General features: G+C 38.0%; 1 protein-coding gene across 7 annotated transcripts in view; it reads right to left on the reverse strand.

Annotated features, from left to right (window-relative positions):
• Positions 1-27,274, reverse strand: part of IFT88 (intraflagellar transport 88) — a 136,059-nt gene that overhangs the window by 16,157 nt on the left and 92,628 nt on the right. For 4 of the 7 annotated variants that reach the window (XM_025462759.3, XM_035719805.2, XM_025462752.3 and 1 more), the window contains exons 21-24: positions 23,182-23,234; positions 21,583-21,648; positions 18,087-18,193; positions 11,116-11,182 (exon numbers count right to left, since the gene is read on the reverse strand). In XM_025462759.3, coding sequence (XP_025318544.1) covers positions 11,116-11,182; positions 18,087-18,193; positions 21,583-21,648; positions 23,182-23,234 — 293 coding nt within the window. Of the gene's footprint in view, positions 1-1,889; positions 2,030-2,808; positions 2,894-11,115; positions 11,183-18,086; positions 18,194-21,582; positions 21,649-23,181; positions 23,235-27,274 lie in introns of those variants that run through there. The other 3 variants (XM_025462758.3, XM_025462756.3, XM_025462757.3) reach the window with 3 other exon arrangements.

Genomic DNA, 27,274 nt, shown 5'->3' on the forward strand with positions numbered 1-27,274 from the left:
GAGTTCACAGTTTAAGTTAGTGCCAAGGCCATCTGTGAAACCGAGGATTCCAATTGCCAACCTAGTCCTTGCCCATTCTACAATTATGCCTTTTTAGCAAAGGACCTATGTAAAGTGTGGCACTTTCCATCCAGTTGTGGAAAGTTTATATGAGTAAGCACAGCCTTATTCACGTACACGTACCTATCCATACGCTATTCCAAGCTTAACAGCACAGAATATGGCTGTCTTAACAATGTATCAAGGCAAAGTAAACTCACGACCTCTTTTCATAGCTCTATGTTTTAGACCCTTCTCCTATCTCCAGAATAGCCTAAGTCCTCTTGTCTTATAAAACAAGCTTGCAATCTTGAGATTTGGGGAAAAAAATCTCATAATACTACTACTGCTAGAGGAGAGACTACATCCTGCCTTGACCAATGTTTTTACAAGGTAACTCATACTAGGAAGGCAAACTGTTTGTAACATTTTAGAAAGTAAAGGCCTTAAAATACGAGTTCCTTTTCTGGTAAGAAAGTGAGTTTTATTACATAGGCTCTATTCATGGCACAAATTAAATAAAGAGGCTCTACATAAATTTTCAGCATTCTCTTCAAATAAAAATGCAATCACTTTCCAAGGGAAGACAATCTCTACTTATTTAGAAAGAATATGGTTAAGAGCATGACAATATTTATAGTTGTAGATAAAATGAAGGCAGAAAAAGTAACTATAAAGAGAAGATGAAAAGCAATATGCTTCATTTTTGTCAATTCTTTTTTTTTTTATGCAGTTCTTTTTTTTTTTTTTAATTTTTATTTATTTATGATAGTCAAAGAGAGATAGAGAGGCAGAGACACAGGCAGAGGGAGAAGCAGGCTCCATGCACCGGGAGCCCGATGTGGGATTCGATCCCGGGTCTCCAGGATCGCGCCCTGGGCCAAAGGCAGGCGCCAAACTGCTGCGCCACCCAGGGATCCCCATTTTTGTCAATTCTTTAAACAGAATCAGATTACAGCAAAAATTTTACAAAACTGAGTCCATACTACATTTACAGGAATCATGTAAAAATAAGACAAGTATATAGATTTATCTTTCATGCCATCAATGATATTTTAAAACCCTGATGAGTATAGGGGTGCCTGGGTGGCTCAGTTGGTTGGGTATCTGCCTTCAACTCAGGATATGATCCCAGGGTCTTGGGATCGAGCCCTGTGTTGTACTCCCTGCTCAATAGGGAGTCTGCTTCTCCCTTTCCCTCTGCTCATTCTTTCTTACTCTTTTCTTGCTTACTTTCTGTCTCAAATAAGTAAATAATAATAAAATCTTTAAAAATAGTAAAATAAAATTCTGATGAGTATTAATTGCGCTCCTCCTCTCCTCAGTACCTGAAGCTGTTCCATATGGCAGAGGAAAGATAACATGGCCACTACCTTCAAATCCTTTACCGTCTGTGGGTACTTTTATTTTATTTTTTTTTAATTTTTATTTATTTATGATAGTCATACACACACAGAGAGAGAGAGAGAGAGAGAGAGAGAGAGAGGCAGAGACACAGGCAGAGGGAGAAGCAGGCTCCATGCACCGGGAGCCCGACGTGGGATTCGATCCCGGGTCTCCAGGATCGCGCCCTGGGCCAAAGGCAGGTGCTAAACCGCTGCGCCACCTAGGGATCCTCTACTTTAAATAATCACTATAAATAATTTCTATGATGCTCTATCTTTAACATATTTTTAAAAATCCAACAAAAGATCTGATTATTTTGCCTTCTTCCTATTTTGTTGATTGCGGTATGCTTTTAACACTTCTGTATAAATTACAGACAAGTAAAAAGGAAACCATGTTGTATAATTACTGTTATTCACTACATTCTAATTGCAAATAAGATTCTTTTTCAAAAGTTCTATCACCTCTGGAAGCTGTCATATTCAATGTTTGAAGGCTTTGGTGTTCTAATGGCAACATAAGTCCCTTAAAGAGTAGGCAAGGAAGCATGATGTCGGATGTCCCCACAGTAGAGAAGCGCAGTGATAACTGTCACAGTGATACACTGTGGAGAACAGAATTAAACTTGGAATTATTTCCAGTTGAACATTTAGCTCATTCTGATGTTTTCTATCACAAATAATGTAATCAATATGTGTATATATAATTCTTTGTCCAAAACTAGGGTGTGGACATTTAAAAGTCTTAATGAATACTACCAAATGTTCCCAACAAGGTATACCACTTAGAGTTCCCACCAGCAGCATTTAATTTATAGAGAATGCCCATCTCATCTCATCCTTGTTATCCTACAGTATTATCCTTTTCAAAATCACTGATTATTTTTTAGGTTAATTTACATTTAATTCTTGGTGATGCTGCATACTTACCACCATACATGAGAGAACAGTTTTTATCCTCTTCTCCACCTTCTTGCATCCTATACATTCCTTAAGTCATTGGAATTCGATTTTTGCCTCCAACAGTGTACTGAGGCCACTTTCCTTAGTTACCAACAGTATCCTAAGTGAAAAATCTAATGGCCTTCTTTAGTTTTCAAGGTCAAATTAACCATTATCTGATAATTCTCTAATATCCTTCCCCCTTCCTTTAGGGCTAGGGGGAACTGTCCCTGATTTCTTATTTTTTAAAAGTGCTATCCAAATGAAATCTTTAAAAATTCTTCCTACTGCCCTGAATATGTTACAAACACACTGCCCTTACTTTTTCAATCTCTTCTTAAATTATTCTCTTTTGGTGAGCTGTAAACTCTAATTTCACTATCCATTAGACATTAAAAAAATATTTTTGGTCTTTCTCCTCCATCTCCAAGATGATACTCACTTGGCACCTATGAAGATGCAATCACTATGGGAGATCTTCTCTCATTCCGAAAGTATAAAGAAATTTTTGTTCATACCTAGAAATACTAAAGAACATCAGACAGTACTTTTGAGACCTGTAGCATGAATCTATTGTCCGAATTACTTCTAGGTACTTTGTAGTCAGGCTTATAAATGATCTATTGTCTTATGAGGAAGCTGATCTTCCTTTGCCTCTGCCCCTTCTGAAAGTTAAGGGCCGTGTACCACAGCCATGGAGCCAAAGTACCCTCCCAACCCCTTCCATCCAAGAAAGGAATGTGGCATCATCAGCTCAGATGATGTAGTCCTCACATAATTTTACAAGGCCCATTGCTTGGACCTAGTTTTACTGTGAAAACTTCAGCTCATTTTTACATTGTTACAGCTGTGAGTCTCAGTTTAACTCCTTATTCTTATTCATCTAATTGTATTTATTACCCAACAAAACAGCCAACAGGGATGTATGAAAATTGGAAAAGTTGACTGTGATAGCTCCTATAACAGGCAACACTCAGTTGAAGAAGGCTGTGGAAGGAATCAGTGAAGATATATGCAAAGTACATAACTGATTTATTACATTTTATTAAAGCTCAATTAGGCTGAGCATGGAGCCCAATGCAAGGCTTCACTCACATGACTATGAGATCAAGGCCTGAGCTGAGATCAAGAGTTGGACACTTAACCAACTGAGCCACCCAGTTATATTTTGCATATCTTAAATGCTTAATTCAGTACCTGGTATATAAAAAACATGGGAGAAGTTGAAAGGGAATTGGTATTTATTAATATACCTGCTATGGTCAGGAACTTGATAAATGCTTATTTACTGATAAACGGAAAGACAAGAAAGGAAAAAACTGATGGAATATATGTTGTGTATGTGTATATGTGTATGTGTGTGTGCACACGTATATATATAAATATATATATTTTAAAAATATATATTATATGTTTTACATATTCTATCATTTAAATACATATATTACATATATCAGTAAAACGTTTAGATTGGATTTCCTTTGCTTCCTGTAATCTGTCTCTGATGGAAATCCCAAAAGAGGAGTTTCATGAATGTTTTGACTAACAGCATTACTGGAATAAATATTCAGCTTTTTCCAAACTGGTAACTTCAAATTATAGCTCATTTGCATATATAATTTCTAGAATTTTTGCTTAAAGAAATCCTTTTATAAACTCTATATTCTGTAGTAAGAGGTACACTTGACATTTATCTTCATGTATAGCTAAATGTGATCCTGTGGTGGTAGGAAACACTGAGAATAACCAACTCCAAGATCATATATGCAGTAGAGGTAAGAACATGGACCCTCACTCTACACAGATGTGGACACCAGAATTTCAGGTACTGCCTCTGTTCTCTTTGGTCAAAGAGGAATCACCCTTATTAGGTGCTTGCCTGTGTCAGGCACTGTGTTAAGAGCTTTCTATGTATTAACATATCTCTCCCTCTCAAAACCCTATTAGGTAGGTCCTATTTTCACTCCCATTTTACCTATAAGAAAACTGTGACAAAGAGATTAAGTAATTTGCCCAAGATCACATAAGATGTGGTGACTTAAAAAAAAAAAAGGGTCACAGATGTTGAATGAATACCAGGATTGAGGAATTAATTACAACGATCTCAAATGTAGGGCAATAAGCTAAGGGCCAGAGGAAGGACCATGTTCTATGAAGACACAAAACCTCAGACACTCTGTTATTATGTGTATGACGTATCTGGAGGTGGCTGGGATGTAAACAGCTAAGTCATATAGCTGAAATCAGCGCTCTGATTAAGTGGGTACACGGAAGGTCCCCACCTGTCGCACTCAAGAATATTCATGGAGAGGTTGGCCTGGAGCAGGAAGTAGGCCAACTACAGTTTGGGGCCCAAACCTGGCCCATCCCCTTTTTTTAAACACCCAGTGAGCTAAGAAAGGTTCAGACATTCTTTTTTTTTTTTTTTTTTTTTTTCCTCCAATTTTAAATACAGTTTAGGTTCAAACTGGGGGAAAAAAACCCAAAAGAATAACAATATTTTGTGACACATGAAATTTACAAGATATTCAAATTTCAGTGTCCACAGATGAAGTTTCAGAGAGCCCAGCTGTATCCATTCACTTACATGTTGTCCATGCCGGTCAACACGACACAGCAAGTACAGGTACAGCCCTGGAGCCTCAACCATATATTACTTGGCTCTTTACATAAAAAGTGTGCTGACCCCTTGGCTTAGAGAAACACTGTACCAGAGAACATATGACACATAAGCAGATGAGACCAGCAAGGAAGACAGACACAGAGACATTTCTTCAGAATCTGTGACATACAGAATACTTTGGTGCTACAGTCAGTGCTATCAACTCTCTCCTAATATTTACTGCTAATAAAGCTCACTTTGTGTTACACACCAGCTTTCAAATGCTTCAATACCAGGGCATTCAGCACAACTACTCTATGACTTTCTGAGGTGAGGAAGGTACTTGCCCTGGGACGAAGTTGACAGGAGTAACAATCTTGCAAAATATGAGTCCTCAGTCCCTCTGGCTTCTCCAGGCTGCTTTTGCCCTACACATACTCAACCCTCTTTCTTCTAGAGGCCAGCTACATTTTGTTGATGTGATTCTTTGAATTTAGGTCTATTTATATATGCTTTTGCTATTTCCCCTCCTCAGAATGTAACCTTTGGCTGGTCCACAGGTGGTGGGCACTGAGCATGAGTGATCACTCTGCCTGGGATACCACTGAAGTCAGCAAAACTGTGAAAAGATATTCTAGTAAAAAAACATACCCTTGGAGTATATAATCTGAAAACAAAACTTCAAATTAAAAAGAAAAAAATGGCTACAATGTATTTTATAAAGCACACATTCCTCAAAAAGTTAACCATAAAGTTAATTTCTGTTCACTGAGTCATATTACCCTACTCACTTTCAATATAAAATTATTTTTAGTGTAAAACTAAGAGATATATTGTCACAGGAAAAGTTCACACCCAGGACAATAAAAACTAAAAAATGCAGTGAACTATTAAGTAGCACCCAGAATAAATAAAAACAATTTTAAAATGAAACCTTAATAATGCAGTACTGAAATCACAAAATGCAACCATCATGCTAAAATGGAAGATGTAAGATGCCTTATAAGAAGGCACTCGTTTCCTGAGGACAGATACACATGAGAAACAGAGGTGTTCTGTGGATTTCCTGGTTTTTTTAATGCAAGCCAGCACATTGGACAGGAATCTGATCACTCCTTTCATCTGGTCTATCCATGGTCTCGAGACCATACATCTGCTAACTATGGAGACCTGGAACTTGTCAAATATAGCTCTCCTTGTGGAAACTGACTTTCACTGTGACTTAACTTTTTTCTGAATTGTTTGATGTTTTGGCACTGAGCAACTGGAACCTTAACTCCAAATTTGGCATTTAAAAGTCATGTATTTCTACCTCAAGGAGTTAGATTCATTTCATTTTAAGTTCATTCTACAAAAACATGGGATCCCTGGGTGGCACAGCGGTTTGGTGCCTGCCTTTGGCCCAGGATGCGATCCTGGAGACCTGGGATCGAATCCCACGTGGGGCTCCCGGTGCATGGAGCCTGCTTCTCCCTCTGCCTGTGTCTCTGCCTCTCTCTCTCTCTCTCTCTGTGTGACTATCATAAAGAAAGAAAGAAAAAAAATATTAAAAAAAAATTCTACAAAAACAAACTAATGTACTGAAGATCCTGGAATGGATAATTCAATATCCTAAACCAAACACTATTGCTTTGCATGCAGTTTGTATATAATAATAATAATAATAATAATAATAATAATAATAATAATAACTACTACTCAGTGTGTGCCAGGCATTGCACTGAGCCCCCTTCCATGAGTTGTGCATATAATTTTAAGTTAGTCTCAAGCTCACACCACCTCCCAGGGTAATGACACTTGGGAGTGACAGAGCTAGGGCATGAGGCCAGAGGCTGGATAACTGCTGCTACTGTGAATTTGAATTTGGTGGTAATACTTGTAGCAACCTTTCTATACACTGTATCACATTTACTCTTGTAATATCTCGTTTAAGGTCCCATCAGCTGGGACCTTGTCAGAAATACAAATTCCTTGGTGTGGCCCAGACTGGTTCAGAAATGCTGGACTTAGAGGAGTTTGGCAGGCTATTTTTACAAGTGTTCCAGGTGACTCTGCCATATGCTAAAATTGGAGAATCACTGAAGAGGACAGGAGCTGGGGCTTATTAAACAAACTAATAGCAAAAGTAAGGCTGTAGTAGGACTAGCCTGATCCACAAAAAAAAAAAAAAAAAAAAAAAAGGCCAAATTTCAAGGGCCCTCAAGCATTTCATTTTATATAATCTAATCATTCTGATATTTAAGTTCCCTATGGTCCTCTCATCTGGGCAATACTTTAAAAACCTAGATGCAGGCACTACATTTATTTTAACATCTTAAGGCTGGCCTCTTGGATGCATTTAGAAAATCACCCCTTTCCACTATGTGATCTGTGGATCAAATCCAGAGAGAAGTGCCAAATATTTCCATGTTACTACATAAATGTGCATCTCAAGGTTTCACAGGCAGAGGCAGAAGATGGGTAAGATTGGGGTCTGTCACATGTGGGTTTGTACTGGGAAATCCTGAGGTATAATAGGTAAGTGATTGGCACTGTTGAGTGGGAGGGAGAGTGCTGGTGAGGATGGAGGTGCATTGGCAGTGTGCTGCAGCAAGCTCTGAGAGGGCCCCATGAGGTGGAAGGGAAAAGAAAATGAGACAGGCATCCACAGCACACTTTATTCACACTTCAAAGCCAGGACATCCTGCACTGTGCAAGAGCTGGAGAAAAAAAGTCAGAAAATATGATTCTTGAAAAAGTGTCAGGGTAACCAGCAAGGTCACCAAAAGAGGCATTCCAACTTGGGCTGCAGGAGGGAATGAAGAAGTCTGGGATGCCATGTATCTCAAGGGATCAGGAAGTAAAGAACAAAAAGGCAAATGGTGTGGGGGGGGGGCGAGAAAGAAAGCAAGAACCCTAAAAAGGAAGTATTTAATGCTTTAAACTTGTGCCAAGAGGACCAAACAGCATGAAACCCAGCTTGTAAAAGTGTCTCAGTAACACAGAATTTCGACTCCAAGATTCCCTCCTGTGAGAATAAGGCTTATTTGTACACCAGAATTGTTTGTGTTGGACTTAAAACAGACTGGATGAGAGAAAGGAAAATTTATTAAAAAAGAGAAAGGCAATGGGGGAAGGGCAGGACCAGGAAGCAAATTTGTAACAGAAAGGCCTCTCCTGTGCACTCAGATATCAGATCTGAGGTAGCCTCATATTTCTCTATTGTGAGTCTTTTCTTAAAGATTTTATTTATTCATGAGAGACACAGAGAGAGAGGCAGAGCCATAGGCAGAGGGAAGAGCAGGCTCCCTGCAGGGAGCCCGATGTGGGACTCAATTCTAGGACCCTGGGTTCATGACCTGAGCCAAAGGCAGATGCTCAACTGCTGAGCCACCCTACTATGCTAGCCACCTAGGATGCTGAGGCATCCCTACTATGAGTCTTTTGTTTGCTGCACTAACCCTGACCATGGTGGAGGTCCCAGGTCCAAGTGAGGCATTTTGTTTTGTTCTGAAACATAGTGTGATATAAGGAGTATTAGGGAGAGGTCACCTTGGGAGGCTGAACAGCTCTACACGTTGAAGGACCTAGCACCTCAGTGGCATCTGAGGCATACTTTGATCCTTTTGATGTTCTGAGAGGCGGATGTTAGTCTGCCAGGGATAATTTCTTGGGGTGGGACTGTGGACACTATCCTATGGGCTCTGGCTTAGCACCAAACTATTCAAGGTTCTTAGAGCATGCCGTGGCATTCTGTTAGGAGGTCCTTATGTTTTTGAAGCAAATTTTCAAACATCTCAGACATCTGGGTAACTCAGGCTCAGGCTTAGGGGTTAACACTGGTGACATTTTGCAAGCTTACAAATTACCAGGGAAGGCTCCGAGAATTTAACATAGGCTGTTGGGGGTTGTTTGGGATGCGCTGGTTGGTTACTCTGAACTTAAGAGTTATTTAATTTATTTGAGAGAGAGAGAGACAGAGATAGTGACAGAGATAGTAGGAGTGGGAGGAGAGCAAGAAGCAGGCTCCCCACTGAGCAGGGAGCCCCATGAAGGGCTCAATCCCAGGACCCTGGGATCATGACCTGAGCCAAAGGCAGACGCTTCACTGACTGAGCCACCCAGGCACCCCTGAACTTCAGATTTTTAAGAGGAAGTGTAGAAAACTTAGAAGATAGTGAATCCAGTCCTAGAACTTTAATAAATATTTAATACTCCCCTAGGGGTCACTTAAGACAATTATTCCCTACGGGACAGTCAATTTCAAAAAAAAAAAAAAATCATATCATAGGCTACTTGTTTCCTAAAAGAAAAGGATGAACAAGGACAGCAAGTTGGTCTGGTGAACCTAAGTTCCTCTTAACTGATGCACAAACCTTGTGGGCTGACCTCTTGGCCATTTGGGACATTTTTGGTACATGTTCTCTTATATACAATTCCAAAATCAAAAGCTCCTGAAAGCCAAGTTTTCAGGTGACAATATGTAAACTTCATGGGCATAAAGCCTGACTTGACCTGAAGCTATTTTTAGCCATCATTTATCTTTAGTGTTATTATTCATGTTTCACGAATCAGTAATAGTTATGTTTGACTGAGATGCTCCCTAGGGGTACTATATATGGGTGATGCACCATACAACTTTTCTAAACTCCAAAAAATGTTGAATTCTACAACACATTCAGCCCTATGGGCTTTGGAGAAGAGGTTGCAGGCCTGTAGTTCTCCAGCTTATTATGAGAATAGCTAGAACAGATCTCTCACAACCAGGACTCAGTTAAATCCAACCCCACATGAAAGCAGAAGTGGGGCCAGGGAAACAGAACTGAGCTGACATCTGAGAGTTAGGGGACACTATGGAGATGCCAATGCCCATCATGACCATGGAGGGCTGACCAGATAGTAAATGGCGACTTCCTGATGTGGCAGATGCCCCTTGGCATCCCTGGGACTCAAGCTGAAAGCTACTTCTACTAATTTCTGAAGCTCTGGTAACGACTCCTGTGACCTAAGAGTAAACAGGTGAGGACTGTGAGGTTCAGCTGGAGAAGCTGGACTATTCCTTAGAGAATCAAATTGTCTTGTTAGAACTAGATGCCACTGACGATTGTAACTGCTTAAACCCATCTGGCAAAGCAGAGCTTAGAACTCAGGAAAGAATCTTTGTCCCAACTGCAGTTTCTATCTACAGGAAGTTAGAACACACATGTGCATTTCTCTAGCACAGCACCTGAAACCTGTGTGTCTTTCTAACTAGATTTTAATTTCCCTGGGCACAGGGATCATGTCTTACTCATCCCCATGTCCTTGGCACTTGGCACAGTATTTATCTGGCACCTGATGTGCATCTAATAAATGTTTGTGAATGAAAGGCCTATCTGAACTAGGGTCGCATTTGCCTTTGTCCTGACTCCTAGATCACAGAGATAGGAGAATGATGTTGGGTAGTGCATGGATTTGAATCATGTATGTATGATGGTGCTAAGTATGGATATGAGAGATTATATATGTATTTATAGATCCCACTTTAGCATTTATTTTTCCACTTGGTTTCCTTAAAACCACCAAACTTCTATTACTCCCCTGACAAAGACACAGAAGCCGTATTTTGAGGAATGAGGGAAGGAAAACCTAACAATCTTATTAAGTAATGGTGTGACAAGCAATCAAAGTCAAGGAACTGAGAGATTCAAACAAATTTAGAAATCACCTGAAGCCTACAGTATTTACAGTTGGTCCAAAGACAGATAGCTGTCATGATCAAGACAGGGACTAGAACCATGGCTCCTAATTCCCAGACTGGCACTATTTCTATAAGAAGAGTGTAAAGACTCAGGACTGCCAGCATTCTTTAAGATCATCTTACTTCTCAAGGTACTGCCTTAAAATGTAAATTTAAAAAATGTAACATAGTAAAACCTCATTAGTATGGAAATCTATATTAATCTATCCAGCATGAACTTACTTAGAAATCACTTAGCAGAAACAGGTATGGTTACTTAAGAAAGTGAAATCCACTAACATTTATAGTCATTTACATAGCAGACTGCTTACAAAATTAATTAGAATAAGTGAGACTTTACTGTGTATGGAACAAAGGATATATTTTTCTGGATTATTCCAGATGTTTCTAGAAGCCTGTGTACTACACATCTGTCAGGAAATACTTACCACTGCTGGCACTGCCCTCTCTTCTGCTGCGGGGACCCCCACTGCCATCTCTGCCAGACTTTATGCGCTAGAACAAGAAGATGAGTTTAAAAGAATAAATATTCTCTCAGAGTTGAATATAAATAAATATTGATTTTTTAAATTAACATTACGTGTAGTGTTTAAGATTCGCTGTTCTTACCCCCTAAAAGCTGAGTTCAAATTGCTCCTTATCTGAGAGTTGATTCTATGGGAGAGATGAGGTTGTTCTGTAAGTAAAGGATTCACAGCCTGCCCTCTACCAGGGTGCTCAGTCTTTATTAAATACTCAAGTGGGACCTCCACTTTTAGCTTTTGAAATTCAACTTCTACAATAAAAGCATGATTAAAACCTCACAAAACACCTAAGATCTGTTCAGTAGTCCACTTTCCCAGGTATAAACTCACTCTTAAAACATAAATATCTTCAAGCTGTGACATTCTTAGGTTTCTTGAAGCAATTTATGGTTATTTTGTGTTTTGCTTAAGTGTTAGACATTTTGTATTGACATTGAATCTGTCTCAGTTCACACTGCCAGATTCTCGTATGTCTAATGCTGTGTTTAGAGACACAAGGCAGTTAGTGACCAGAATCAGACAGCTTTTGATAAATGTTTACTCTACAACTGACTGAAAAATTTTAAACATAGGTTGGTAGTACCTTATTTAGATCTTTAATAATATAAACACAATTTCATATTTAATTCAAAGGACAAGGGACTATTTATTCCCTCAACCCTGACAACTCCCTAGATATTTATAAATTATTAGGTCATGGATGGAATTATTGACATTGTGGTCTGCTAGGAAGAAACAAATTTCCTTTCAATAACTTAAGACTTGTTTCTGTAAAATGGAACACTCTCCTAAAACTCAGGACTTTCACATATATGTAAACATGCTCACATTTTTTGTTAAAAAAGAAACCTCCCTTGAAATCCCATCTCTCTTCCTTGACCCTTCACTTTTGAAAATCTAAAAATGATTTAACAAAATAAAAATTTTAAGGTCTATAATCAGATTTTATCTCAAAACTTGTTTTTCATCTCACCATAGATTATTTCTAGCATATCTAAAAGACCTATATAATGCTAAAATAAACTCACAAAGACAAATGCCCATGTAACTTGAAATTTTTTCAAATCAAATGTGAGAAAAGATCTTGCATCCTGTTTTAGTAACCATACATTTAGAATAGGACAATTTAAGAAAGTGAGCACTTTCCACAATCACCATTCTTCACCCCTTCACACCTATTCTTTGCTCTCATCTAGAACTTCCCAATCCTTTAGCTCCTATCCATATTTTCCTAATTAATTCCCTTAAATCTTTATTTTCATCCTAGAATCACCCCATCACCTTAAGGACAACTCCATCAGGACCTCCAGGCCCCTTGCTTGCCCACCTGTCTTTCTGCTCTACTCACCAAGAAACCTAAAATCTGGCTTGATTCAATGACTTCTCTTCTTCCTCTCCTATTCCCAGGACACTGTGCTCTACTGGACACATATCACATAAGCACATGACAGTGCCAGCCTCCAGGGGCCTCCCCACTGCTGGTTCAGCTCTGTCCCCACGGAATAAGCATATTTTTAATACACCACGTTCTGTTCTTCTCACCTTTGGAAACTGACTGTGCCCCTCCTACTTTGTGAATAAAAGGCAGCCTGCACCCGCTGGATGTGCCAGCTCCCTCCTTCCATGGATCCTGTCTGTCTGCCATACCCTTCTTCATCTTCTTCCCAGCTCCCACTCATCCCTTAAAGCTCAGAGCCACTCTCATCTCAGGGAAACTCCCCAGCACCCATGCCCTCCTTACACTCATGGTCTGCCCTGCTTGTCTTTTTCCTTCACTACTCTCCTGTGGGCAGAGAATGTGGAGTTTGTTTTGTTTGGGGTGGGGGAGGGGCAGAGGGGAAGAAGGGAGAGAGAGGAAAAGAGACTAAGAGAGGAGGAGCAACAAGAGAGGGAGAGAGAGACAATCTTAAGCAGGCTCCATGCCAGCATGGAGCCCAGTGTGGGGCTACATCTCACAACCCTGAGATCATGAGCTGAGCCAAAATCAAGAGTTGGATACTTAGCCACTTGGGTGCCCCAAGAATGAGGGTTTTTATCCCCTTCCATCTGAATACCTATTTGCTGCTGAAAACAAACAAATTCCACTCCTAAATCTTATGGACTTTGTTTTCTAATCCTCTTTGAATTTCGGCTGATACTTTTCCTTTTCTATTTAGATTACTAAGTCTTTAATTCCTGCTCCTGCCATTTTGTTCTTTTCCAGACATACAGTCAAGTTTGACAGAATGCTTTGCAGCTAACTTTATGGGTTCAGTGAAGAAGAAACATAAAACATCTCTTTATAAAGTGGCACTATGAGGCTCACAGTGCTAAGGGCCAGGTCACACTGCTCCAGGCCCGTAGTAGGCAGGTGTGGCAGAGAAGGTCTCTCTTGCCTGGCCAAACAGCCCAGTGCCTGGAACTGCTTACTGATGGCACTAATGAATACTTGTGTAAAGTTTTCTTCCTACTCTGGAATGTAGGTCCCCCAAGCACAAAGGGGAGAACAGTCTTTTTTTTCCATAATAGTTCCAGGAAGAGAAACAAGTTCTCTGAAAAATCAGTCTAAATACATTTCTCGCTTTAACATTTTAAAGTAGGAGTTAAGGATTCAGGGGGATACTCTACCCTTGACCCAAATAAACTTGAATCAATTTATCTTTCTTTCTTTGGTCTAAATAAATCCTTCTCCATTTTTAAATAATTTTAAAAAATCCATGGCCTGATTTATTTTACATCCACTGCCTACCTCCCCACCCTCCAAATCAGATTCCACACCCTGAGCTGGTATTTGATCATTTGCATGATGACCCTGTGGGAACATATACTTTAGATAAGTGCTTTTCAAAATTTAGTGAATAGAAAAATACCTGGAGGGGCTTGTTTGAAAAAAAAAAAAACAAAACACAAAGAGATGCTTGAATTTAACTCTGGGATAGGTTTTGGGTAGGTTTGAGGTGGGGCCCAAGACTGTGTAATGCTAAGACATGCCCAGGTGATTGTGAGGCTCCAGTGGTCCATAAAGCATGCTTGAATAGCACTGTTTTGAGACCTTAACGCCTAATCAAATTCTGGTGAGCAAGGTACATTTTCATTTAATTCATGGTATGAGTTCCCAACTTCTGTGAGTGCAGAGTAAGGACAGACTATGTATCAACTGAAAATAATGATTTGCATCATCCTTTTCCAGTACTATTCATAAGGTAGTAAGGCATAGTAGTTAGGAACCTGGACTTGGGAACCAGCCTCCCTGGAGTTGAAGCCTAGGTCTGTCCCCAAAAGGTGTGTGACCTGGAGGAAGTTACTTAGCTACCATGGGTCTCAGTTTTTCCGTCTGTTTAAAAAAGTAATAATAAAGCCAAATCCAACATCATAGGTCTACTGTGATGATTAAATTAGTTAATACATAGAGTGCCTGTACTTATCATGCACTCAGTAAATGTTAGCTGTTGCTGTTATTAATGTCTAGTTAAGCAGATGTAATCATATGGAATTAAAGGGAAAACTGTAACCAGAACCATGAAGAGTGCTAACTAACATTCACGAACATTCATCCAGCATCTTCACTTCTTTTCCTTCCTGCTGCCAAACTTCCACGACTATTAGTACTTCCAGAGGAAAGGAAGGGATAGGACTTGGGGTCAACTTTGTATTCCTTTCAGCATCTCTAGGTAAACATTTGATGTGATTATCTATGATATCCCTGCTTTCCATTAAACGTCCATTTCACAAACTGTCTCCAGTTCACAATACAGAAATGTTCTTCTTCAGCAAGAAACATCAAAATTAGACTGATTGTAGAGAGTCACCAACTCTAAAAAAGATAGTTGACTAACTGTGAAGATGTTTAAAGAAATCACGGCCTATCTATACAAAAGTGCATTAGCAGGCATTAACAATGATTATATGAAGACATTCTGATGACATAGAAAATGTTAAGTTTCTGCATTAGGGCAGATTCTAAATAAACACAGGAAAAATAACAAGTTTTAAGTTCAGATTTAGAAAAGAAGAGTGTCCTTAACTCAGAAGTTTATTTATTATACTTTATGTACTACGCAAACCAGGAAATAGAATGCTCTGCCCATGGGCTCACAATCTCAGAAACACAAACTGAAATGGGATATGCAATAATTAAAAGATAAATTAGCTCTCAGTGAGAACTCTTTTTAAGTCTCTTCTTCCTAGGACCTTTCTCTTCCTTTATTTTTTCTCTTCCACTGTGTATTTATAAGCAAAACATAAGTGAGAAAACTTTAAGAAAATGTTTCTTTTTAAAAATTTTTAAAAAGATTTTATTTATTTGACAGAAAGAGAGAGAGAGAGAGAGCGCGTGCGCGCACAAGCAGGGGGAGTGGCAGGCAGAGGGAGAGGGAGAAGCAGCCTCTCACTTGAGGAAGAAGCCTGATATGGGGCTTGCTCCCAGGACCTTGGGACCATGACCTGAGCTGAAGGCAGATGCTTAACCAACTGAGCCACCCAGGAACCCTGAAAATGTTTATTTCAGATTTAATGAAAAGTACCAAAGAACAAAGAAATTGATTTCAAGGGCACTGAAAAAAGAGTGCTTTGTGGATGAGGACTGTGACTTTGACTGTAAAGAAAGATTAGGCAGTAACATTTGAGGGAAAATATTAAAGAGAAGCTATAATGAGAGAAGATATCTAAGTGATCTTAGGTTTTATACAGATTACAATGAGGACAGTGATAAAATATTACCAAAAGAGACACTGCTCAAGTACTGTGAGACATTAATAATCAGAGTAAATATGTAAGAGAAACACTGGATAATCTAAATGCATCTAAATGCATCAATAGTAACTTGTATGAGTTTACTAAAGTATTCTTAATTAAATCATTAAGGAATTATTTTAGTGAGGACAGTGGAAGGATATCAGGTCTATGAGAGAGAAAGATAAAAATTGATTATATTCAATGTACATATATTTTGATGGAAGAGGAATCAAAAGGCTGGGTACTAACTAGAAAGAAAAAGCAGTCTCAATGACATTACGTATTCATTCATAATAGTATCCAGTAGCCCATAGCAGTCAGCCAGAGGAAGAAAGAGTTTAACACCACAGAGAAAATGCATAAAGGAAAGAGGATACGATAAGAGGAAAGGCAGAAGGAGAGAGGAAACCAATAAAGAGGTGAAGTACTACAAAGACTAGAACCAGCACATGGGGAAATCAAGTGATAAGAAAATTGTGTAAAAGCAACTCTCATTTCTTTAAAGGGGGCATATTTGGTCTCTAATTTCCCAGGGACTCCTTATAATCAGGGTTTCCTACACTGTAGTTATATCCCTTGGAAGCCAGCTGCAAAGGAAGTCCCAAGGAATCCGTGTTTCTTACACGTGGAATTCCCTTGTGGGCTGCCTGCAAGGCAAGTCCCAGGGGGTCAGAAGGGCTGCTACTTATTGTGTAAAAGGGGGCCACACTGGAAGTCTACTAAATCAGAGATAGCAATACATATGTCAGTCTTCCTGTTTAAGGTTATAAGTTGTGAGAAGTATATTATGAAAGATCCATAATTTGTATTAGTCGTGTGTTCTCTGTTCAGTATAAACTTAAACTGCAGATGATTAAACTTAGGAAGTCTTAAGACTTTAACTCTACATACCTCTGTGGTTCTATACTAAGTAACTTAACGAATCTAATTTTAAGCTCCAAATAATGTTCTTGGTTTGAAATATATAATTTTTTTGATTCTTCTTAATGAAACACATTTAATAGTGATTATGATAACAATTATGATAACTTGAACTCTGATTTATCTCCATTTAATTTTACAAAGCTTTCATACAGGTTACCTAATTTAGCAATTGGTACATGGTAGTAAATTGGTTTTCACAGCAAGTTTTAAACTATTTACCCTACCATGGCATTTTGATACCAACTTGATGTTTTATAGAATTTTTAAGGTAAAAATCTATGTCATGCTCATAATCCTTAAACAACTGATACTTTAAAAAACAATAAAACAATCAGATCACATCTCCAAAGCAAAGACAAGATAACCACATTTTGAAGCAAAGACAAGATAACTACATTTTGAAAGCAAATATGGAACTTAGATTTAATTATCTAAGATAATTTCTTTAAAAAGTCTAACCTTAAAGAATATATTTTTCTGTGAAAGGCAGACACTCAAAAATCATGCTAAATTTTTAAACATTCTAGGCTCAAACTTAGGAGAGATTATTTTCTTAAAGAAGTAAAACTAAGAACACTGTTATTCCATATATTGCATGAAACACAGAAATACACTTAAAATGCTTCCATGTATATTACTAATATTCTCAGAGCCATGCTCTACTACATAATGAAACAGCTTAAAGAAAAAGTACTATTATCATATACAATTGCCTCTTAGTTTCCATGGACCACTGGATACTCCAACTGAAATTAACTGTATAAATTAACCTGTAATTTATTTTGTATTGTGGAAAGTTACAGTGATTTGAGTAACCTCCACGAAAGTATGTTGACTCTGATGTACTTTCTCCTATTAAGAATTGGTTCTTCATGAGACTCCTAACTCTGGGAAATGAGCAGGGGGTGGTGGAAAGGGAGGTGGGTGGGGGGTGGGGGTAGCTGGGTGGTGGGCACTGAGAGGGGCACTTGATGGGATGAGCACTGGGTGTTATGCTATATGTTGGCAAATTGAACTCCAATAAAAAAAGAAAAAAGGAAAAAAGAAAAAAAAAGAATTGGTTCTTGATAAGAATTTTATCTTCAAACTAGAATTTTAGGTATTCTTCCTTTTATGACACAGCAGAAAAAAATTCAACTTTATTTTCCTAAGAGAAGCTCTCAGAATCACCGTTTGAGCTACAGAAGACTGACATTTTGAAAATTAACAGACAGCAGTTTTTGGCCCATATGAGATACCTGTTCTCTTATTTCTTTCATTTTTTCCAATCTCTTGAGTTTTGTTGCATATTCTTGAACTTCTTTTAATCCAATATCTGTACAGAGACGAACCAAGAAACGGAGACCTAAATTGCAAAATATAGTTTTAGAAAAATATTAATGCCCAGTGTTGAAAATATAACAAATCAATAAAGTCAGTCTTTTGGGACACAAGTAGGATTGATACTTGCAAATAGTGTTTGTTTCTATTAACAACTACAGTTTGTATTCTCTGGCCCTAAGGTGACAGAACCTCCTGGGAAGGGGAGCTAAAGGGATGGTTCTCTCCACCTGCCCTACCCTCAGGCGAGGCCATACCATCTACTTAGAGCCCTTCCCATACTCTTCACGTCCTTATCTGCTTTTCCTTTACACCATTTAGGACCACTGACATGTATATTTGTTTATTATCTTTCTCTTCCCAGGGGTTTTCATCGGTTTTACTTTTCACCATATGCACAGTGCTTCAACAGTGCTGTACACCAACACTCCACAAGAATTTTTAAGAAAGTCAACAATTCATAACCACTGACATATTGCAAAAGTAACAGTACTAAAATAATTTAAAATGTCACACATTACTATATAAATTGCCCACATACATATTTATCTTAATAATTCACACTAAGGTAATTTTTATATATTGTACAAATAATACTAAAATATTTCTCTTACCAATCTGTCCTTAGAAAGAGTGGCTTCGGGGTATTTATTTAATGTAAAATAAAAATCAATGTTTTTGGTAGATGTTCTCTGAAATTTAGCATGTCATCTGAACTCTATAGAGCAGGTTAACTTTTGATAACTTAAGAATACATTTTAAGAATGGAATTATCCTGTTGGGTTTATCAAAAAACTGTTCTGTTCAAAATGAGATATTACATGAGTGCAAATGTTTTTTTTTATAGCTATAGTTAAGAGAGACAAATTGTATTTGCTGTGAAAATGATCTAGGTCAAAGCCATCTTGAACACTCCCTATGGCATAGATAATCATTCAAGTTTTTAGAGTGAATCTTTTTTTAAAAAAAGATTTTATTTGTAAGTAACCTCTACACCCAATGTGGGGCTCAAATTCACAACCCTGAGATCAAGAGTCACATGCTCCACAGACTGAGCCAGCCAGGCATTCCCTCCTTAGAGTAAATCTTAGACTCTCAATAAAGAAAGAAATTTGGATTTGGCTGGAGATTCTCCCTTTACTGGTCCAGAGCAGAGGTACTAAGCTACTGCAGTGGTTCTCAATCAGCAGCAGTTCTGTCAATGCAATTTGGCAATGTCGGTACATTTCTGTTTTTCACAATGAGGGGGTGTAAGTGCTAGGAACATCTGGTGGGTAGAGGCCAGGAATGCTGCTAAAACATTCTATGATCCATATGATGGTCTCCCCCAGTACAGAATTATCTGATCCCAAATGTCAATGGTGCCAAGGGAAAAGTCTTGCCTAGCAGACTTTCGGGTTGCTTTATTTTTACAAAATGATATTATTGCTACCTCTCAATCTCTAAATCACCAGTTTCCTAAAGTGATCGAGATTAAGAATCACATCAAAAAACAAAAAACAAAAAACAAAACAAAACAAAACAAAAACAAAACAAAAAAAACCCCCAAAACCTTCTAAAAGAAATGGGAAGGGAGCCTGGGTGGTTCAGTTGGTTAAGCCTCTGATTTTTTGCCTAGGATCATGATCTGGGGCTGCCCCCCACCACTCCTGTGTTCTTTTTCTTTCAAATAAGTAAACAAAAAAATCTTAAAAAAATTTAATAGGAAATGAAAGATATCTGCATCCACTGCAAATTTAAATGAGGATCCCTGTAGGTTGGGCTAGAATTTGTGCTTTTTAAAGTTTTACAAGTAATTCCACATAGCCTGTTTCCTGACGGCATTTGCAAACCACTGCTGTAAATGAACAAATCTGCTTCTAATCAGCATTAGAAAAGCCCTTGCTCCTAAACTGCTACCAAAGGCCATAATTCTGAGCTCTCTGCTGTTGACCTTTCACAAAAGCCAAATGGAGAAAAATATTAATGAAGGAACATTCAGTACATCTCATCACTGGATCAGGCTGAGCCATGGGAAAACTTGGTATAGAAAAGATTTGTCTTACTGAACTGAAATGCATTGTTTAGTGCTGTCACTGAAGGACAAAATTAAAAAGTCTTTCAAACGTTTTATTTGCTGTAAGGATGTCATGAAAGCCAGGAGCTGCTGTAGCTTTAATTGAGCTTATCTAACATATCTCTTGGTTTCAAAACATAAATGAAAAGTCAGAAATGTTTTCTTCTTCCCCAAGAATTACTTTATGTTTCCTCATAAATAGAAAATATTATATAACTGATTATATTTTTTCTCTTTCCTTTAGCTGCAAAGCTATTCAGGGCCAAATACACAGTTTAATGGGAGTATGTCATGTGAATATGGTTATTTTGTATTTTTCTTTTCTTTTTTTTTTTTTTTAGATCTTATTTTTTTAATTTTTATTTATTTATGATAGTCACAGAGAGAGAGAGGCAGAGACACAGGCAGAGGGAGAAGCAGGCTCCATGCACCGGGAGCCTGACGTGGGATTCGATCCAGGGTCTCCAGGATCGCGCCCTGGGCCAAAGGCAGGCGCCAAACCGCTGCGCCACCCAGGGATCCCAATTTTGTATTTTTCTTGATCATGACTTTGTTGTTGGTACTCCTGTTATACTTCACATTATTACTTTAAGTTACATCAAACCTTTTGTGCAACAAGATGGGGAATAAATGAGTATTTTCTACAAAGCTAACTTCACAAAAGGGAAATAAGTAACATACCAACATAATATTTTAAACTTAAGGTAACATTAAAATTCATTTGCTATCCATATGAGCAAGATGATTGTTCTATTTTCATAAACTCAAAGTATTTTTCAACCTCAGAAAGCTGCATACTAAGTAGAGAGTTAAAAATGCCTTTTCTGGGGCGCCTGGGTGGAGCAGTTGGTTAAGCCTTTGGTTAGGCATCTGCCTTCAGCTCAGGTCATGATCCTGGTATCCTGGGATCAAGCACTGGGCTCCCTGCTCAGCAGGGAGCCTGCTTCTCTCTTCCTCCGTCTCTCCTCCTGCTCATGGCACACACCCTCTCTCTTTCATTCTAGCTTTCAAGTAAATAAATTTTTAAAAATGCATTTTCTATAAAACATCAGTTTATGAACTTTAAAAAATAAAAAATAGTCCAAAATTTATTCTTCAAATTTCATAAAACTTTGAAATAGAGATCTGTTTACTACTGAAGAGAACCTAGTGGTATACTTAAATCCATCAAAAATTAAATTCTATAAAATGTACTTGCATAGTCAAATTTTGTGATCCCATAACCACATGTGTAAACATGTATCACAAATTATAGGCTGGTGGCTATATATGTAATTACTGTAGCAAATGTAATTATCATACACAAGGACATAAAATGTGAGAACGGATAGCTTCAAAGTTACAAGACATAAACTCACATTCAACATTTTCTGGAAATTTTCTGTGAATATCCTTATAAGTGTCTAATGCTTTTTGGTAGTTACCTATAAATAAAAAAGGAGAAAAAACCACACTAGTAGATTATCAAAATTAGTAAGATTCAGCAAAATAGTAATTTTAATCCAAGACACTGGCACCATTTATTGGTTTAGTAAGAAGACTTCCAGGTTTGCCACAAGCATATATAAACCATTCTTAATATAAGTTCTGGAAAAAAATGTACAGATAAAAGAAATTTGAAAAGGGCAGAGCAGAAGTAAATGGGTGATGACTAAAACTTAGTTTAGTTCTTAAAATAAATATGTTAGTGTCAAAGATTAAGATCTATTCAATTTCTTAAAAATTAATGATTGTTTTAGAAGAACAACAAATTTAAAAATAATTTAAGTGATAAGCTAACATTAATTTCAATGTCATTCACTTAGTTGGAAAAGATGAAAAATAACCTTTTCTGGTAGTTTTTATTTTGAAATATTAAAAAGTTTATCCAAAGCGTTTTGTTTTAGAATATAACTTAGCTTCATAGCAGCAAAGAATAGGAAAAATGAATTTTAGATCAAGGATTTTTGCTAATATCTCAGTAAACAAGTAATATCAATATCTCTGAGCCCCACTACACACAAGGGCCAGCCATGCTGATCCTCTAAGAGCTGTGGTAAGAATTGGATGCAACAGAGTCAGGAAGCCCACAGCACCCAGCATCTCTCAATAAACATCAGCTTCTCTTCTTCAGATCTGTACTTCAGTAACATAAGGGAGTTTCTGTTTTAAATCACTCAGAATACCTTATATGTACATTTCACATATGGCTGACACTGTAATGAACACTGGTAATTCAGAACTCACTCTAATAGAAATAACATGTACATACAGTACAGTGATATTCTAGGTATCATAGGAAATACAACAACAGCAAAGAAATCATCTAAATGCTCTGAGGACTCCTGTGTATATATTCTGATCCCCATTCTAAAGGAGTTCACAGACGTAAAGAAAGAAACCTTCTACACAACAGGATGAGAACACTGTTAACACTGTCACAGTCTGTGCTCCTCTGGGATCAAGGAATTTCTTTTCCTGAATCATTTGCAGGCTCTACAAGAGGGATTACAAATCTGTTAACATTTATCTCCTTGCTTAATCTCTGATGAGAGATTCTACTTCACAGTTAGTCCAGCACTACTACATCTCCATGCTTCAGGACAAGTGTCAGCAGTACAAGATATAATAAAAACAGTTACCGAAAACACAAAGATACCTAGTTTTATCTGGTATACCAGTTGTTCCAGCTCTGGGACTTCTTCAGGCTTCTCAGGAGTGAGACAGTCTTACAAGTTTGGCAGAGCATACAAGGATGTTTAGACTTATGTGAATAGAAAATGGAAATATAAACTATAGAATGTCTATTTTTCTGTGACTAACTTATGTTTCTCATATAATGCTTTGAGTATGTGTAGTAATCAAAAGCTAATGTTTTAATAAACAAATATGCAGTTGGAACACAGTTACATGCATAATTACCTAAAAGATAGAAAGAAGCAAGTTATATAAAAAATGAATAAAATTAAAGCATTTACCACTTCTTCTAAAACAGCTAGCTACCATCAGCTGCCATTTCACTTGTGTAGGCCTATAAAAGGAATAAATTATATGAAATCAGAGATGAAATATAAATAATCTGTGATTATTAGTTTTATAAAGCTATATATCTACAGTATCTTTCAAGTACTGTTTTTTTCAAATACTTTTTGACCTTTGATTAGATCTTTATTATTGACACTAGCATACAATTTCCTTCGTTATTACCTGTCACATGCATATTAGAAAATTTAAATTTAAGAGTCCTTCAATCCAGTTCATGCCTTTATTTAGATTTTATGTGAACCACTTAGCCTGTTTGACTAAAGATTCTATTTTATTTTATTATTTTTTAAAGATTTTATTTATATATTCATGAGAGACACAGAGAGAGAGGCAGACATAGGCAGAGGGAGAAGCAGGCTCCATGCAGGGAGCCCAATGTGGGATTCAATCCCAGGACTCTGGGATCACACTCTGAGCTGAAGGCAGATGCTCAACCACTGAGCCACCCAGGTGTTCCTAACTGCATTCTATTTTAAACATTATCACTACCTTTGTCCTAATTTTATACTTTGAGAAATTTAGGCTTGCAAATTTAGTACCCATGAGGCAACTTTTGACCTTGTGTGTGAAGAATTAGGCTTCAACCAAAGACAGAGTAAAAAAAAAAAAAAAAAAAAAAAAAGAATTGTATTTGTCCTTTTTTTTCCTCTTAAAAGAATTTTTCTTTCTTTCTTTTTTTTAAGATTTTATTTACTTATTCATAGACACAGAGAGAGAGGCAGAGACACAGGAAGAGGGAGAGAGAGCGGGAGAAGCAGGCTCCATGCAGGGACTGGATCCCAGGTCTCCAGGATCACACCCCAGGCTGCAGGCGGCGCCAAACCACTGCGCCACTGGGGCTGCCCAAGAATTTCTTTTCTAAAATAAGTATCATGACCAGGATTTCTAAAGACTGGTATAAATAAAAATAAAATTAGAAGAACTGAAGACTAATCGAATGCTTTTCTCATTTCTTTTTACTCTTCCTTCTATTTACCTGATGGCTTCAAAGACAGATACCCTCATTCCTACTCAAAATGATGGCACACCTATCAGAACTTTGGAGTTAGATTAAATCACGATTTAAATCACAGCCCTACTACTTGGGCAAATTACTTAACCTCAAATCCACTCCCTACACAGCTCTCCACTTTGATCTAAAGAAAACATGTATCTAACCACATTAATTCCCTCTTTAAAATATGTCACCTCTTCTCCAACTACATGATAAAACCCTAGGTCCTAATCCAGTTCATCCATGGTTAGCCATTTGCTGCCTCTCCAACTCCACTTCCATGGTGCCTGAACATTTCATGCTATAGCAAATCAAAACAGGAAACCAAGTCCCCTGCATTCACTGGATTTTCTATCTAGACTCCCAATGTTTCCACATACCAGCATCTTCTCTTAGAGGCTCATTCTAACCTCATTTCTGCTTTTCCATGCTAGACAGGATTCGATTGTTCTAGGCACTCTTCTAATGTCCTAGAATCTCTTTAGTACTGCATTTACTATACTGTATTAGTTTCCAAATACCGTATTAAACTATTAATTCCTGAAGGAAGCAGAGTTTTTGTATTCCTAGGATTGGCATGATGCCTGATATATACAGGGTGATCACTAATCATTAATTCCTCTTCATTTACATATTTAAGTACTTATCTTGATTATTTCCTTCAAGGTTGGGATTTGGTAATCTATTAATTCTGTGAGCTTGGTAAGTTATTTAAACTTATGTCTCTGTTTACTCATCTACAAAGCAAGGACAATAACAGGACCTACTTTGTAAAGCTATTGTGAGGATTAAATAACAATATATGTAAACAATAAACACTGGTTATTATCATAACCACTTCTCTCTTCTTCAGGAAAGCCTTATTTCATGAATGCCACCTACTGGGAAATTTAAAAAATAGCCACCAGAGCAGTTGTTAAGTAGTGTGTGCACGGATATGTGCGCAAGGTTATGTGGAAAATGGATTAATTCTTTTCAACCACTAAAATAGGGAAGAGTTATTATCTCCATATTTGGAATAAGTAAGCACCACTGGAAAGTAAATTTCTGGATTTAAGATGGCAGAGTAAAGACCTTTTACTTCACAATGTCTTTTCCGGAAATTAAGCCTGCCAAAACAAGGAGAGTAAGACAGATAAACTCCATCTCAGATGAAACTCAAATCATATAAAACCATATATAAATGATGGATGACAGATAAAAAAAATGGAAACGGACTTTAGTAGGGCAAAGAAAGGTAAAATTCAAGTGCTTGTAAACAGCATACTGAAGACAGGTGCTCAGATCTTCCCTGCAAACACCAGAAATGCTCAAGAACTGGAATCACCAGCATTGAGGAAGGAGGCATAAGGCATAAAACTACAAAAAAAGGAAAATAGACTGGAAATGTGATGGAGAAGCAGTGGGACACCCCCTCTGTGTGGTCAGGGAATAACTCCTCACCTCCAGGAGCTTCTCAGGAAGGCTCCAGCCCAGGAGCCCCAGCTGATTGGAGGTGCTGGACAGAAAACTGGAGGATGAAGCAGAGAGTCTGCTTCTGGAACAATGGAATCCTCAGCCCAGCCTTTCAGCTGCTGGAATGGTAGCAGCCAGCCTTAATTCCTGATGCACATCAGAGGATGCTTCTCTGAATACACTGGCCCCAGAGAAAAGACTTTAGAGCTTTAAGATTAAATAATTTTTATTAAAGATTTTATTTATTTATTCATGAGAGAGAGAGAGAGAGAGAGAGAGAGAGAGAGGCAGAGACACAGTCAGAGGGAGAAGCAGGCTCCATGCAGGGAGCCTGATATGGGACTCAATCCCGGGTCTCCAAGATCACACCCTGGGCTGAAGGTGGCGCTAAACGCTGAGCCACCCCGGCTGCCCAAGATTAACTCTTAAAACACAATCATACTATTAACATGTTCTAATGCAGCATTTGGTGAAGGTGCTATTGGCATTTAGGCTGAGACAACTCACGGTACAGGTCCTGTACACATTACTGAATGTTTACTGTCCTTGGTGGCTGCCTACCTAATGCCCACAGTGCTTCCCCATCATCATAATAAAAATGCCCCTCTCCCTACATTTCCAAATGGCTCCCCCAGGGTTGGGCAAGGTTGCCTTTCTTTGCTCATATTGTCTTTATTCTTTAATTTTAAAATCTTTTATTGTGAAGTATAACACATATGTAAAAGTACACAAAATTATACAGCTCAATAAACTATTATAAAGTGAATGCTCATGTAACTATCCTAGAGTTCAAGAAATAGAATGTTGCCAGAAGCTTCCTTCACACTTCCTTCCAACATTACCTCCTTCATCTACAAAGGCAACTACTATCCTGACTTTTTTTAAAATTTTTATTTACTTATGATAGTCACACACACACACACAGAGAGGCAGAGACATAGGCAGAGGGAGAAGCAGGCTCCATGCACCGGGAGCCCGACGTGGGATTCGATCCCGGGTCTCCAGGATCGCGCCCTGGGCCAAAGGCAGGCGCCAAACCGCTGCGCCACCCAGGGATCCCTATCCTGACTTTTTAACACTGATTTAGCCTTTCTGAACTTTACATGAATGAAATAATATACTAGGTACCCTCTTTTTATAGCTTTTGCAATACAATGCATTAATATATAATACACCCATTTAAAGTGTATTATTCAAAGGTTTTTAGTGTAGCACATTAATTTTTAAAATTATGATGAAAATAAACAGAATTTTTGCCATTTTAGGACATTTTGGGGTGGTACAATTCAGTGGCATTAATTATATTCAGAATGTTGTGCCATCATGACCACTGCCTTTTCAAAACCTTTTCCAATAGCCAAACAGAAATCACACAACCATTAGGTAATAACTCTTCATTTCTCCCCCCAGATTCTAGTAACCTCTAATATGTGATCTATCTCTGTGAATGTGCCCATTCTAGATATTTCATACAAGTGAGATCACACCATATTTGTCCTTCTGTGCCTGGCTTCTTTCACTTAGCGTGTTTTCCTGGTCCTTCATGTTGTAGCATGTGTAAGAATGTCATTCTTCTT

This window comes from Canis lupus, chromosome 25 (genome assembly GCF_003254725.2).
Source record: "Canis lupus dingo isolate Sandy chromosome 25, ASM325472v2, whole genome shotgun sequence".
In the NCBI taxonomy this organism is placed as follows: domain Eukaryota; kingdom Metazoa; phylum Chordata; class Mammalia; order Carnivora; family Canidae; genus Canis; species Canis lupus.